The sequence below is a fragment of the Pithys albifrons genome, chromosome 19, assembly GCF_047495875.1.
Source record: "Pithys albifrons albifrons isolate INPA30051 chromosome 19, PitAlb_v1, whole genome shotgun sequence".
NCBI classification, from domain to species: domain Eukaryota; kingdom Metazoa; phylum Chordata; class Aves; order Passeriformes; family Thamnophilidae; genus Pithys; species Pithys albifrons.
The window spans coordinates 11,012,233-11,024,889 of record NC_092476.1 but is presented as its reverse complement, the minus strand read 5'-3'; the positions used below and the strand labels follow the sequence as shown (position 1 = coordinate 11,024,889).

The 12,657-nt window shown below is 58.7% G+C and overlaps 1 protein-coding gene across 1 annotated transcript; it reads left to right on the top strand.

Annotated features, from left to right (window-relative positions):
- The first annotated feature begins 40 nt into the window (after positions 1-40).
- On the top strand, positions 41-9,821 carry PIRT (phosphoinositide interacting regulator of transient receptor potential channels). The gene is made up of 2 exons (XM_071573873.1): positions 41-127; positions 9,319-9,821. Exon 2 carries the CDS (start codon positions 9,343-9,345, stop codon positions 9,739-9,741), a length of 399 nt encoding a protein of 132 aa, XP_071429974.1. The 5' UTR covers positions 41-127; positions 9,319-9,342; the 3' UTR covers positions 9,742-9,821.
- The last annotated feature ends 2,836 nt before the right edge of the window (positions 9,822-12,657 follow it).

Genomic DNA, 12,657 nt, shown 5'->3' with positions numbered 1-12,657 from the left:
CAACAGAGCCCAGTAGGCAACACCCAGAGGGCTGTGGGGTTTGGGATGAGCCTGGCCTTGGAGAGAGGACCTGCTGCTGCAGCCTGTCCCACGGTGGGGTGGGCAGCCAGCCCTCGCTGCTCGCCACGTAAGTAGGATGGCATTCCATCCATGGCATTGGCTCTGGGGGTGGTGGGAAGGGACAGGGGGCACAGCATGGCGGGGCTGGGGGTCATCCTCTCCCTCAGCCCCAAAAAGGAACTTGGAGATGTTCTTTGCACAGCAAGTCCCTGAACGTGCTGCTGGGACCATCTAAAGTGTGGGTGATGCTGGAAAGGTGCTCCTGAGGGTTGAGGGTGCCCGGGCCCAACCCTGCTGCACTTCACCAGCAAAGGGATGTTGGCTCCTTCTCAGTGGACACCCGAGACCTGGTGGGGCTTGGGGAGAGCTGAAGCCTCCGCTGTGTTGCCTTGTATGGCTGCTATCAGTCCCTCCTACCCCGAGGTGAGCAGGGGCACGGGGACAGGACTTGGGGCTTCAGCACTCGTGCCTTGCATGGGGACCATCTCCTGTCCCCTCCCAGGGCAGCAGAACCAGCCCTGCTGGGCTGGCACACCGTGGCACAAAGCTGGGTACTCTGACCCGCTGCTTTTGTGCCCACAGGAGCCAATGGTGGAAACGTTCCCTGGAGAGCTCAAGGGGTGGTGAGGGCACCCGAGCCCCTGCCCTTCCACTGCCAGCCAGCACAGCCCAGTGACAGCCAGGACAGGGCACGGCATGGGGAGGGGGACAGAGGGGCACAGCGTGGGGAGGGGGACAGAGGGGCATGGTGTGGGGATGGGGATGGAGGGGCACAGTGTGGGGAGGGGGACAGAGGGGCACAGTGTGGGGAGGGGGACAGAGGGGCACAGCGTGGGGAGGGGACAGAGGGGCACAGTGTGGGGAGGGGGACAGAGGGGCACAGCATGGGGAGGGGGACAGAGGGGCACAGTGTGGGGAGGGGGACAGAGGGGCACAGTGTGGGGAGAGGGTCAGAGGGGCACAGTGTGGGGAGGGGGACAGAGGGGCACGGCATGGGGAGGGGGACAGAGAGGGACAGCGTGGGGAGTGGGACAGAGAGGGACAGCATGGGGAGGGGGACAAAGAAACAGCATGGATAGGGGGGCAGAGACACAGCAGGGGAGTGGGGTCAGAGGGGAATGGTGTGGGGAGAGGGTCAGTGGGGCACAGTGTGGAGAGTGGGGTCAGAGACACAGAGTGGGGAGTGGGCTCAGAGGGGAATGGTGTCAGGAGGGGGTGTCAGAGGGGCACAGGAGGGTGAGCGGGCTCAGAGGGGCACAGGCGGGTGAGCGGGCTCAGAGGGGCACAGCAGGATGAATGGGCTCAGCACTCCCCCCTGCCCTGTCCCCCTCAGCACCCCCCCACATGCAGGTCCCCCACGTAGATGTGGGGCTGTGGGGATGTTCTCCGTGGGGCAGCTGAGGGCAGGACAGATCCCCCACCCACTCCAGGAAGGAGCCCCCCGGACCCAGCTTGCTTGGTTCCCTGGGCACCTCGGGCATGCTGGCCCACTGGATGTGCTTCCCACTCCCTGGGAAGCTGAGTGACAGCCACTCTCCCTCCAGGGTGGCAGCACCATCAGAAAGTTTCTGCTGACTGTGTGTGTGTGCACCAGCACAGCCACTGCTCCCCTCCCATCCCACAGTCTCAGGGGTCCTCCAGAGCAGCAAACCCCTGCTCCTGCCACACACAGGGACCAGCAGTGTCATCTGGGGGAGTCTGTGCTGGGAGTAAACATCAGGACTGGCACAAGAGTCAGGCTGAGGCACTTTAGAGCAGCAGGAAAAGCCATGCCCCAAAAAGCACTTCTTGCCTTTCCTCATTCCCCAGCTTTACAGTTTCTTCCCAGCTGGGACCCCCAGTGAGGACTTGGCTGCCCACCCACCGGGGTGGCAGGCTGGGCACATCTTCTGCCTGAAGGACAAACAACCCCTTTGGGTCTTACCCCAAGGCTTTACAGAGCCCCTGATGCTGCTGTTTGCCAGGGAACCAGCACAAGCCACTCGGAGGCCACTGGAAAGCCAGTGAGGGGCAATGGGGAGGGTCTGGGGGTCCCTCTCTGGGGGCAGGGGGCAAGTATGTGCACACCTGTGTTCAGGTGCCTTCCACCCAACTTCTCCGCATCACTGGAGCAGCCACCCACCCAAACCCACCAGTCTGGGGCACTGGTGCCAGGCAGAGCAGAGCTCACTTGCTTTGTCTTCCTGGGAGAGAGTCTGGCAGAGTCTGAGCCCTCAGGAACCCCCCAGTCCAGGTTGGGCTCTTTGCTCCTCCCCAGCAGGACTCGGGGCCACCCCACCCATGGAGTGCAGAGCTCCCTTTGGGGTTTCCTCAAACCCATCTTTTCCATCACCATTGGTTCACAGAAGGATGTGGGGCTGGAGCTGGACCTGGTTTGGAGAGGAGTTGCTGCTGCTCCATGTCCCATCCCCTGATGGGGTGAGGAACCTTCTTCAGGGCAGTGGCTTGACAGCAGAGAAGGCACCAAAATACATCCCTAAACTTGGTCTGGATTTCCAGCAATATTTGGTGACTGGTTTGCAAAATCCTGACCTTTTCCCTCAGTGTTCTGTATTTAACACACATGGCAAGGGCTGCAGCCCCTCTGCACCCCCTGCACGTGGCAGCCCCACACCCACAGCAGCCCCACACCAGCACCCACAGCAGCACCCACAGCAGCCCCACAGCAGCACCCACAGCAGCCCCACAGCAGCCCCCACACCAGCACCCACAGCAACCCCACACCAGCACCCACAGCAGCACCCACAGCAGCACCCACAGCAGCCCCACACCAGCACCCACAGCAGCACCCACAGCAGCCCCACAGCAGCCCCACACCAGCACCCACAGCAGCCCCACAGCAGCCCCACAGCAGCCCCACACCAGCACCCACAGCAGCCCCACAGCAGCCCCACACCAGCACCCACACCAGCACCCACAGCAGCCCCACAGCAGCACCCACAGCAGCACCCACAGCAGCCCCACACCAGCACCCACAGCAGCCCCACAGCAGCACCCACAGCAGCCCCACACCAGCACCCACACCAGCACCCACAGCAGCCCCACACCAGCCCCCACACCAGCCCCACACCAGCCCCACACCAGCACCCACAGCAGCCCCACACCAGCACCCACACCAGCACCCACAGCAGCCCCACAGCAGCACCCACAGCAGCACCCACAGCAGCCCCCACACCAGCACCACACCAGCACCCACAGCAGCACCCACAGCAGCACCCACAGCAGCACCCACAGCAGCACCCACAGCAGCCCCACACCAGCACCCACACCAGCATCCACAGCAGCCCCACACCAGCACCCACAGCAGCCCCACACCAGCACCCACAGCAGCCCCACAGCAGCACCCACAGCAGCCCCACACAAGCACCCACAACAGCACCCACAGCAGCCCCACAGCAGCCCCACAGCAGCACCCACAGCAGCCCCACAGCAGCCCCACACCAGCACCCACAGCAGCCCCACACCAGCACCCACACCAGCACCCACAGCAGCCCCACACCAGCACCCACAGCAGCCCCACAGCAGCCCCACACCAGCACCCACAGCAGCCCCACACCAGCACCCACAGCAACCCCACAGCAGCCCCACAGCAGCACCCACACCAGCACCCACAGCAGCCCCACAGCAGCACCCACACCAGCCCCCACACCAGCACCCACAGCACCACCCACAGCAGCACCCACAGCAGCCCCACAGCAGCCCCACAGCAGCACCCACAGCAGCACCCACACCAGCACCCACAGCACCACCCACAGCAGCACCCACACCAGCACCCACAGCAGCCCCACACCAGCACCCACACCAGCACCCACACCAGCACCCACAGCAGCCCCACACCAGCACCCACAGCAGCCCCACACCAGCCCCACACTGCCCAATCACCAGCGGGATGGCACCTGCTTAGTGCCAGGGCAAATGCCAGATCCACCCTGGGACACTGAGCGGGAGCTTCACAAAGAAGAGGCAGATGGAGATGGGCACCAGTCCCTGGGGCTGCCCTGGTGTCCCCAGCTGTGCACAGTGGGATGGGGAAGTGGCAGAAACTGCTACAGTGGGGACTTGAGGGGAGATGTGGGAGCTCCTGCAGAACCAAGGCTGCCTCCCCAGATGGAAAGGAGATGGCCAGGCTGAGGACAGGACTGGGAGAGCAACTCCAGCTCCTGCACAGCTGGGAGGGCCCAGGGCTGTGCACAGGGGCAGAGTCTTCAGAAGGGGCTGTTGCCCCAGTTTTAGCACCACTGTGGCCACATCTGCAGGGTCCCAGGTCCTGGGCTGGGTGTCAGGGCTGAGAGCTGCTCCTGGGGCTGGCAGGGGAGGAATGCCATCCATGCCATCCATGGCCAGGAGGGACTGAGGGAACTGGGACAGAGCATCGGGTGCTCTGCTCAGCCCAAAGCTCCCCCTCAGCTCCACCAGCAATGTCCCCAATGTCCCCAAGGTGGCACCTGGTGGGGTGCTATGGCACTGGGGGCCCCAGCAGCACCACCAAACAGCCTCCAGGATTTCCCAGTTCACCACACAAAGCACTGGAAGAGCAAAGGGAGGAGAAACAGGATCACATGAGGCTCTTCCTTGCAGAGGAGGGAAGGAAGGACCTCTGTCTCCGAGAGCTGCCAGGAGCTCAGAAGCACAGCAGACACACCAGATGCGAAACCTGAGACGTGCTCGGGAGACATTTTCAGGACAGCAAAGAGTCATCTGCTGATTCCGTCCTTCCAACAACAGTGGTTGAAAAAACTGGGAGAAATCTGATAGCACTTCCCTGCCAGACTGCTCAGTCCAGCATCTCCAACCACCAGCACGTCTGGGATGAATTAGGGATGGAGCACAGGCAGGGCAGGAACTGGAATTGCATCAACGCTCCCAAGAGCTGCAGATCCTCTCAGTGCTCCCAAACGAGCCCCCAGGAACTGGCAGGGAGTGAAATCCTTCCTGGGCAGGGAGTGAAATCCTTCCCTCACTAACAGTGGGCAGAAATGTGACCAAAAAAGAGTGCTCTGCCAGGAAGTGCCAGTGGTTGGGAATTGTGGTGAGGAGGGTGGCTTTGCCAGGAAACAAAAGGAGGGAATAAATCCACTCCAGAGGAAATGGAAACCTGAAAGGGAGATGATGCTTTCAACAGCAGCCTGACATTAATGCTCTGCACAAGGCAGGGAAAGGAAGGTGCTTGGAGAGCTCAGAGCAGCCCTGGATGCAGAGGAAGGACACAGCACCCAGGCAAGCAGGGACAGGGGGGCCTAAATGTGGGACAGGACAGCCTGTGTTAGGCTGTTGTTGTGTAAAACCTGGGGGTTATTCCAGATAATAAAGCAAATTTCCAACTCCAGAGTCAAATTCAAATTATACAGGAGGTTGATCATAAAACCTCTCCATGTCAGATGTCACAAAGACATGAAGTGCCACAACAGCTCAGGATGACATTTCAGGAAAAGTCTGATTTGCACTAGAAGAGGAGGATTTGCTCTGGAAAAGGAGGACCAGCATGTTCCACAGCAATAGTCCAGCTTGCAGGGGTGGCATTGGCAGCTCAAAAGGAAGAACAGAAACCAAAACTTGCTACTAGGACCAAACTTAGTTGTCTTGTCAAGTCCTCGATGATCCCTGACCAAGGGCTGTAGAAGACACATCATATTTTCTGGGCAATGGGGCTGGGGAAAGGTCAGGAGCACAAATCTGATGAGGAGCAGCTGAGGGAGCTGGGGGGGCTCAGCCTGCAGAAAAGGAGGCTCAGGGGGCACCTCCTGGCTCTGCAATCCCTGCCAGGAAGGGGAAGCCGGGGGGGGTCGGACTCTGCTCCAGGGCACAGGGACAGGAGAGGGCACGGCCTGAGGCTGGGCCAGGGCAGGGGCAGGGGGCACAGCAGCAGGAATTTCTCCATGGAAAGGGTGGGCAGGCACTGGCAGGGACTGCCCAGGGAGGTTTGGAGTGCCCAGCCCTGGAGGTGCCCAAGGCAGGACTGGCCGTGGCACTCAGAGCTCTGGGTTGGGGGACAAGGTGGGCATTGGGCACAGGGTGGATTCATGGTCTTGAGTGTCTTTTCCAGCCTCAGAGATTCTGGGATTCCATAATTCTGTATGAGGGTGGCAGAAATGTGTGTCCTGCTCTGTCCTTGTCTTTCCTGTTCCAACAGAGAAGAGGGAAAACTGAAGAAAGGAGGGATGTACATTTTGGCTGTTGCTCTTGGCTTTCACCTTTTGCTTGTTGGCCCAAGTCTGGCAAACCTGAAACATCACCAAATACATCGAGACCACCAGATCTGCCCCAGTGTCTCTGCTGGGGGCACCAAATTGGAAAATTACCTCTGTCTCCTCTCACAGTGAAACACAAAACTTGACAGGGGACACAGGTGGAAGCACAAGGGAAGTGCTGGCTGGCACCCAGCCATCGGCATCCCTGGATGGGCACTGGGCCCAGTAGGGTTTGAAGATGGGCAGGTTTCCTTCAGGCACTGCCTCTGGAGCTGTGCCAGCCTTGCAGCCTCTCTGTGGCTGCACTGACCTGGGCTTTGCTCTCCCATTGATCAGCAGCAACAGGAACAGAGCTGGGGCTGCCAGGCTCTATGGTCACCCCCTCTACACCTGCTGCAGCCACAGCCTTCCCATGGCACAGGCAGGGTGCAAATCCAGCCTGGCATCAGCCACGGTGGGAACCTCCTGGAGAGTCTCCCCATGGGACAGAAAATGCACAGACAGAGAAAGGCCAAGGTGGGAGTTTAAATTTCCTGCTCTGGGTGAAGCCTCCTTAGGCTCAAAGCTTATGTGGTGCTTGGGAAGAGCTGCACTTGGCAGTGCCTTGGGCACAGAACTGGTGGCACTGCCCACCCATCACAGCCCCACTGGGGTGTTGTGCCCAGGCCAGCATGGATGTGACTTCTGGGGACCACCAGGGGCCAGCTCTGGGGCTCAGCAGCCACCCCCACGGCTCTGCCTGGGGGTGCTGGCAGAAGGGGGTGCTCCAAGCTGTTGTGCTGCTGCAGAGCACCCCTGTGCCCCAAGGGTGGGCACAGCAGGGGGTAGGGAAGCCCCAGCCCTCCTGACACCCCCCAAGCCCCTGGCAGGAAACCTGCCACTTTGCCAACCCAAATCTGCCTCCTGGGTGTGTCCCTGCCCTGCCCTCCTCAGCCCTGGCACTTGCACGGGTCCCTCCCAGCCTCTGGGCAGCACTTCCCAACCCAGACCCCTGCAGTGTCCTCAGCAGGGCCCTGAGGAAACTGTGGGCAACGTAATGCTCAGCCCTTGCCATTTACCAGAATGTTTTCTCAGCGCCAGAGGCACTTTGTTTCTGGGAAAATGTATTTCCTCCTTGAGCTGATGAAAAACTAATGTGCCAGAAGCCACATTGCTGACCCAGCCGGCACAGGGCAGAGTGTCTTGGGGTCCTGCTGCTGCCCAGCTCAGGAGCTCTCCCACAGATCTGTCCCAGCTCACAGCTGGAGAAACAAGTCCTGTGGGACCAGCATTTCCCAGCTGAGCATTGAGGTGGGAATTGAGAAGCTCCTGTGCTGTGGCTGCTGCAAGGCTGGATGTGGCAGTGGGGAACATCTGGCTCCTTCAGCCCATGGGAAGGGGCCTTCTGGTCTCCCAGAGTGTTCCTGACATGACACATCTGTGCCTCAGTTTCTCCTCCTGCAAAAGGGAGACACAACCACGTCACAAGGTGCTGAGGTGTAATTTGGGCTGTGGGAGGGGAGGCAGGTCCAAGGACCCAGGAGTTGGGGTCACCCTTTCTTGGGGTAATGTGGATTATCTTCGTGGTGGTCAGAGGAGGCAGGGACAGGTCAGGCTCAGTCTGATCAGAAGGCTCACAGAAGAGAAAGGACTTTATTTTTAGTACCAGCTTCACTTTTATCTACACCTACATACAACATGCCAGCACACTGTTGGTCAGCAGTTCACCTCACACACATGGAAAGGTTCTGCTGCTTACAAGGTACATTCTACAGGTGCCTCTCTGGTCCTTAAGGATGCACTCATCAGTCACCTCAGACCTTAAGAGATGCACACACACTGACATCCCCACACCCAGGCAGCAGCACCAGCCCTGCCTGCAGCCCCCTGCAATGCCCCTGAAAGCAACCAAGAGCCCTGGGAGGGGCAGGGTAGTGGGTCCCAATGGACACCCCACCCCTGGGCCCTTGTGGGAGCTGGTGAGTTAGAAAGTCTAAGGACAGGGACAGGGACTGCAGGAGTCCCACCATCCATGGGTGGGCAGTGGGACTCCACAGGTGTCTTCTGTCCAGCCTATCCTCAGGGTCCCACTGCCAGTTCCTACATTTCCTGGGAGTTGGGGGTGGGATGCTCCTCTTTCCCTGCAGTGACACACAAAACCTCCTCCACCTTCCTTTGGATTGCAGTCACTGAGGACCACATGGAATTATAGAATCATAGAATGGATTGGGTTGGGAAAGACCTCCGAGATCATCAAGTCCAACCCTTGGTCCAACCCCAGTCCCTTTACCAGATCATGGCACTCAGTGCCATGGCCAAGCTCAGTTGAAAAACCTCCAGGGATGGGGAATCCACCCCCTCTCTGGGCAGCCCATTCCAATGCCTGAGCACTCTCTCTGCAAAGAAGCTTTTTCTCATCTCCAACTTCAGTTTCCCCTGGCAGAGCTTGAGCCCATCGTGCCCCCTTGTCCTATTGCTGAGTGCCTGGGAGAAGAGACCAACCCCCACCTGGCCAGAACTTCCCTTCAGGCAGTTCCAGACAGTGCTGAGGTCACCTCTGAGCCTCCTCTTCTCCAGGCTGAACACCCCCAGCTCCCTCAGCCTCTCCCCACAGCACTTGTGCTCCAGTCCCTTCTCCAGCCTCGTTGCTCTTCTCAGTTGGATTGGAAGAGACCTCTGAGATTATCAAGACCAACCCTTGATCCAACCCCACTGTGATCACCAGCCCAGGGCACTCTGTGCCCTGGGCTGGTGATCACAGTGGGGTTGGATCAAGACATGTTGGATTCTCTGTCCCTGGAGGTGTTTAAGAGGACACTCAGTGCCACATCCAGTCCCTTCTCCAGCCTCGTTGCTCTTCTCTGGCCCCGCTCCAGCCCCTCAATCTCTTGCCTCAACTGAGGGGCCCAGAACTGAACACAACACTCAAGGTGTGGCCTCCCCAAGGCAGAGTCCAGGGGAAGGGTCACTGCCCTGGGCCTGCTGGCCACGCTAGTTTGGATCCAGGCCAGGATCCCATTGGCCTTCTTGGCCACCTGGGAGAGCACCTCCACCACTTGCCCTGCCCTGCTTTCTCTGTTTTTCATCCCAGGTGTCCTCCTCAGACCCTGTCACCATGGAAATTGCCCCCAGGAGCCCTGATGAGAGTGAGAAGTCCCCTCAGTCCAAGGAGCTGGTCACCAGCCGCACGGGCAGCACGCTCTGCATGAGCTCCCGCAGCGAGTCCATGTGGACCAGCGCTCCCAGGAGCAAGTGGGAGATCTACCACAAGCCCGTGATCGTGGTGTCTGTGGGAGCTGCCACCTTCCTCTTTGGGATGGTCATCACCAGCCTGTCCTGCTTCCTCACCAAGAACAAGAACGTTTACAAAATGTGTGGCCCAGCTTTCCTGTCCCTGGGGCTGATGCTCCTGGTCTGTGGCCTCGTGTGGATCCCCATCATCCGCAAGAAGCAGAAGCAGAGGCAGAAGTCACAGTTTCTACAGAGCCTCAAGTCCTTCTTCTTTAACCGCTGAGAGCAGCCCAGGACCTTCCCAGGAAGGTTCCCCTCCCCTCTATCAAGCTGATTAGCCATAAAAAGAAACATGTTCTTGTACTCTCCTAGAGGATTTCATCCCAGTAAGTCTCTTCCCTACATGGTCTCCAGTGTGAAAATGAACTTTGTATTTCATCCAAGTAATGTCAGAAAAAAAGGGAGCAGGATTTTTCAGCTGAGCCCAGGAAGGCAGTTCCAAGCTGTGTGTGTCACCCTCCTGTCCAAGGAGTGACCCAACAGCACGTAAAGCAAAGCTCTGAAGTCACCTGGGCTAAAGCAAAGCTCCAAAGTTACCTGGATGCCCCCAGGATCTTCTGCAGGAGACATCAGCAGAGAGGAGCCATCCAGCTGCAGAGTGTGAGCCAAGCCTGGCGTGAACATTGCTGACTGCAAACTGCAGTTCAGGTGTACCAGCTGGGAGGCCAGAGGTGGTTCATCCAGGGTTAGTGGAATGGAGAAGCAGGACAACAAAGTTCCAGACCACTTTGTGTCAGAGGAGGCCACCAGAATGGCCAACACACATCACCAAAGCTTAGGAGGGCCAGGCGTGATGCCTGAGGCCAGAACATCCCTGTTGTTCACAGAATCCCAGAATCACTGAGGTTGGAAAAGCCCTCCCAGCCCATGGAGCCCACCCTGTGCCCGATGCCCACCTTGGCAAAGCCCTCCCAGCCCATGGAGCCCACCCTCTGCCCGATGCCCACCTTGTCCCCCAGCCCAGAGCACTGAGTGCCATGGCCAGTCCTGCCTTGGTCACCTCCAGCGCTGGGCACTCCAAACCTCCCTGGGCAGCTCCTTCCAGAGCCTGACCACCCTTTCTCCTCCTGAGGTCCAACATCAACGTCCCCTGGTGCACTTTGAGGCCATTTCTTCTCATTCTGTCACTTCCAGACCCCCCATCCCCACCTGCCTTCACTCTCCTCTAAGACAGTTGTAGAGAAGGTGCCCCCTGAGCCTCCTTTCCTCCAGGCTGAGCCCCCCCCCCCAGCTCCCTCACCCCTCCTGCTGCTCCAGCCCCTTCCCTGGACATACTCCAGCCCTTCAATGTCCTTCCTGTAGTGAGGGGCCCATTGACCTGTTACAGTGACTGCTGGGACATGGCTGTGAACTGGAGCTCTCTCAGTGCTCAGTGTGGAGCGTTCCCAGGCTCTGTTTATTGCTCCAGAGGGTCAGGGGGAAAGAGGAGTACCACAACCATCCTGTTCTGGGTGCTTCAGGAGGGTTGTTCCCCCAGGCCTGCAGTGCCAGGGCTGTTTGGTGACATCTGTCTTTGCACTGGTGGTGTCTGTCAGAGCCACTCAGGAACTCAAACTGACACCTGTTTGTGCCACCAGAGCTGGTCCATGGGCAAGAGCCACGTGTGTTACCTCCACCACTCTATTTCTGCCTCTAATAAATGGGTGCCTGAGACAATTCTACAAGGAAAACACAGAGCCTTTCTGCATGGGTTTGGTTTCATTTTGTATTTTCAACAAGTAAGATTTACTTTACAAGACAAATTTGAAACCGAAATTCTCGGTCTGAAGATCCTGTCTCAGTCCGGACAGCAAGATGATATAAACAGGCCCATAATGTCCAGCTCCCAGTTCCTGGTTCAGGCATGGAAAAGCTGATCCCATCTGGATGCCAGGACAGCCCTTCTTCAGCCTGGTGGGACCCCCAGCACAAGAACCAGCTCCAAGGCCCGGGCACCTGCTGTGGGGTGAGAGTGTGGTCGGTGCTGACCAGAAGCAGAAAGGAAATACAGAAGAAGAGACCTCACCAAGTTCCTCCTTGCAGGTTGAACCTCCCCAGGGAAGCAGAGGCAGCTCTGCTGCTCTTCTAAATGCCATGGGAGGTGTGGAGGTTGGCAAGGGGAGCACAAAGAGAATTCGGATGTGTTTGCTCTTGGTGTCAGACAGATGGGTTTGATAACCCCCATCAGCTGCTGAGGAGGGAAAGCTCATTGTGCTGGTTTAAAGGTAAACAGGCAGGAGAATCAGACCCAACTCAAACGAGATTATAAGTCAGAGTTACAATTTAATAACAATATTACAATAAATGCAATGGCACAAAGAGAAATTGGGTTTAACCCCCAAACCCAGCAGTCTAACCCAGCCCCCTGGGGCACAAACACAGGGGGGTTTGGTGGCCCCTGTGCTGAGCCCCACGTGGTTCCCCCGAGTCCAAAGGAAAAGGAAGGGACAAACCTGTTGGTGCAGATGGTGGCACAGTCTGGTGGAGAGTGGGGGGCTCCTCCTGGCCAGGGTCTGATCCTCCTCTCGATCCCATGAGTGGTCCCAGAGGTCCCCAAAGCCCAAGATTGTCTCCCCTGAGGTCTGGGTGGGAGCCCCCAGTGCCTCCCCCAGGGCAGGGAGTTCCACACTGGGGAATCTGACTCTGGCAGTCAGGGGGGATTTTGGAATGGTTGCTGGCCCATGGGCAGAGCTGAGCCCTCAGGTGGGTGTGGAGGTGCCAAGGAGTCCCTGCAGGGCAGTTCTCCCAGCTCCTCTGCCAGGCTTCTTTCCCAGCCAGCTCCCAGCCTGAGGGCTCAGCTGTGCCCTGGGCAGCTGCTGCCAATGGGCCATTGGGAACAGTTGCTGGGCAATGGCCCAGAGGGTTTGGAATGCCCAGCTTTGGGCACACCCACACAGGGAGAAACTGGGCCCACCTGCTGGACTGGGACAGTCATGCAAGTCCTCAGCTTGCTCTAGCCCATCATCCCACATCCACCAACAGCTCCCGAGGAACTCTGGAGGAAAGCACAAGGAATGTGACAACATTCCTTTTCCTGGTTCATGCCCAGCTAACAGCAGCTCAGAGCCAAAGCAGAGGTTGCCCAGTGCCCTTTCTGACAGCCCCTGACTGAGCCAGCACAGCCACCTCCTCCCCTTTGGCCCAGCTTTGCAGATCAGTT

What these genes read in the sequence shown, in the direction of transcription:
- PIRT (XM_071573873.1), top strand. Translation starts at nt 9,343, where the DNA reads ATGGAAATTGCCCCCAGGAGCCCTGATGAGAGTGAGAAGTCCCCTCAG.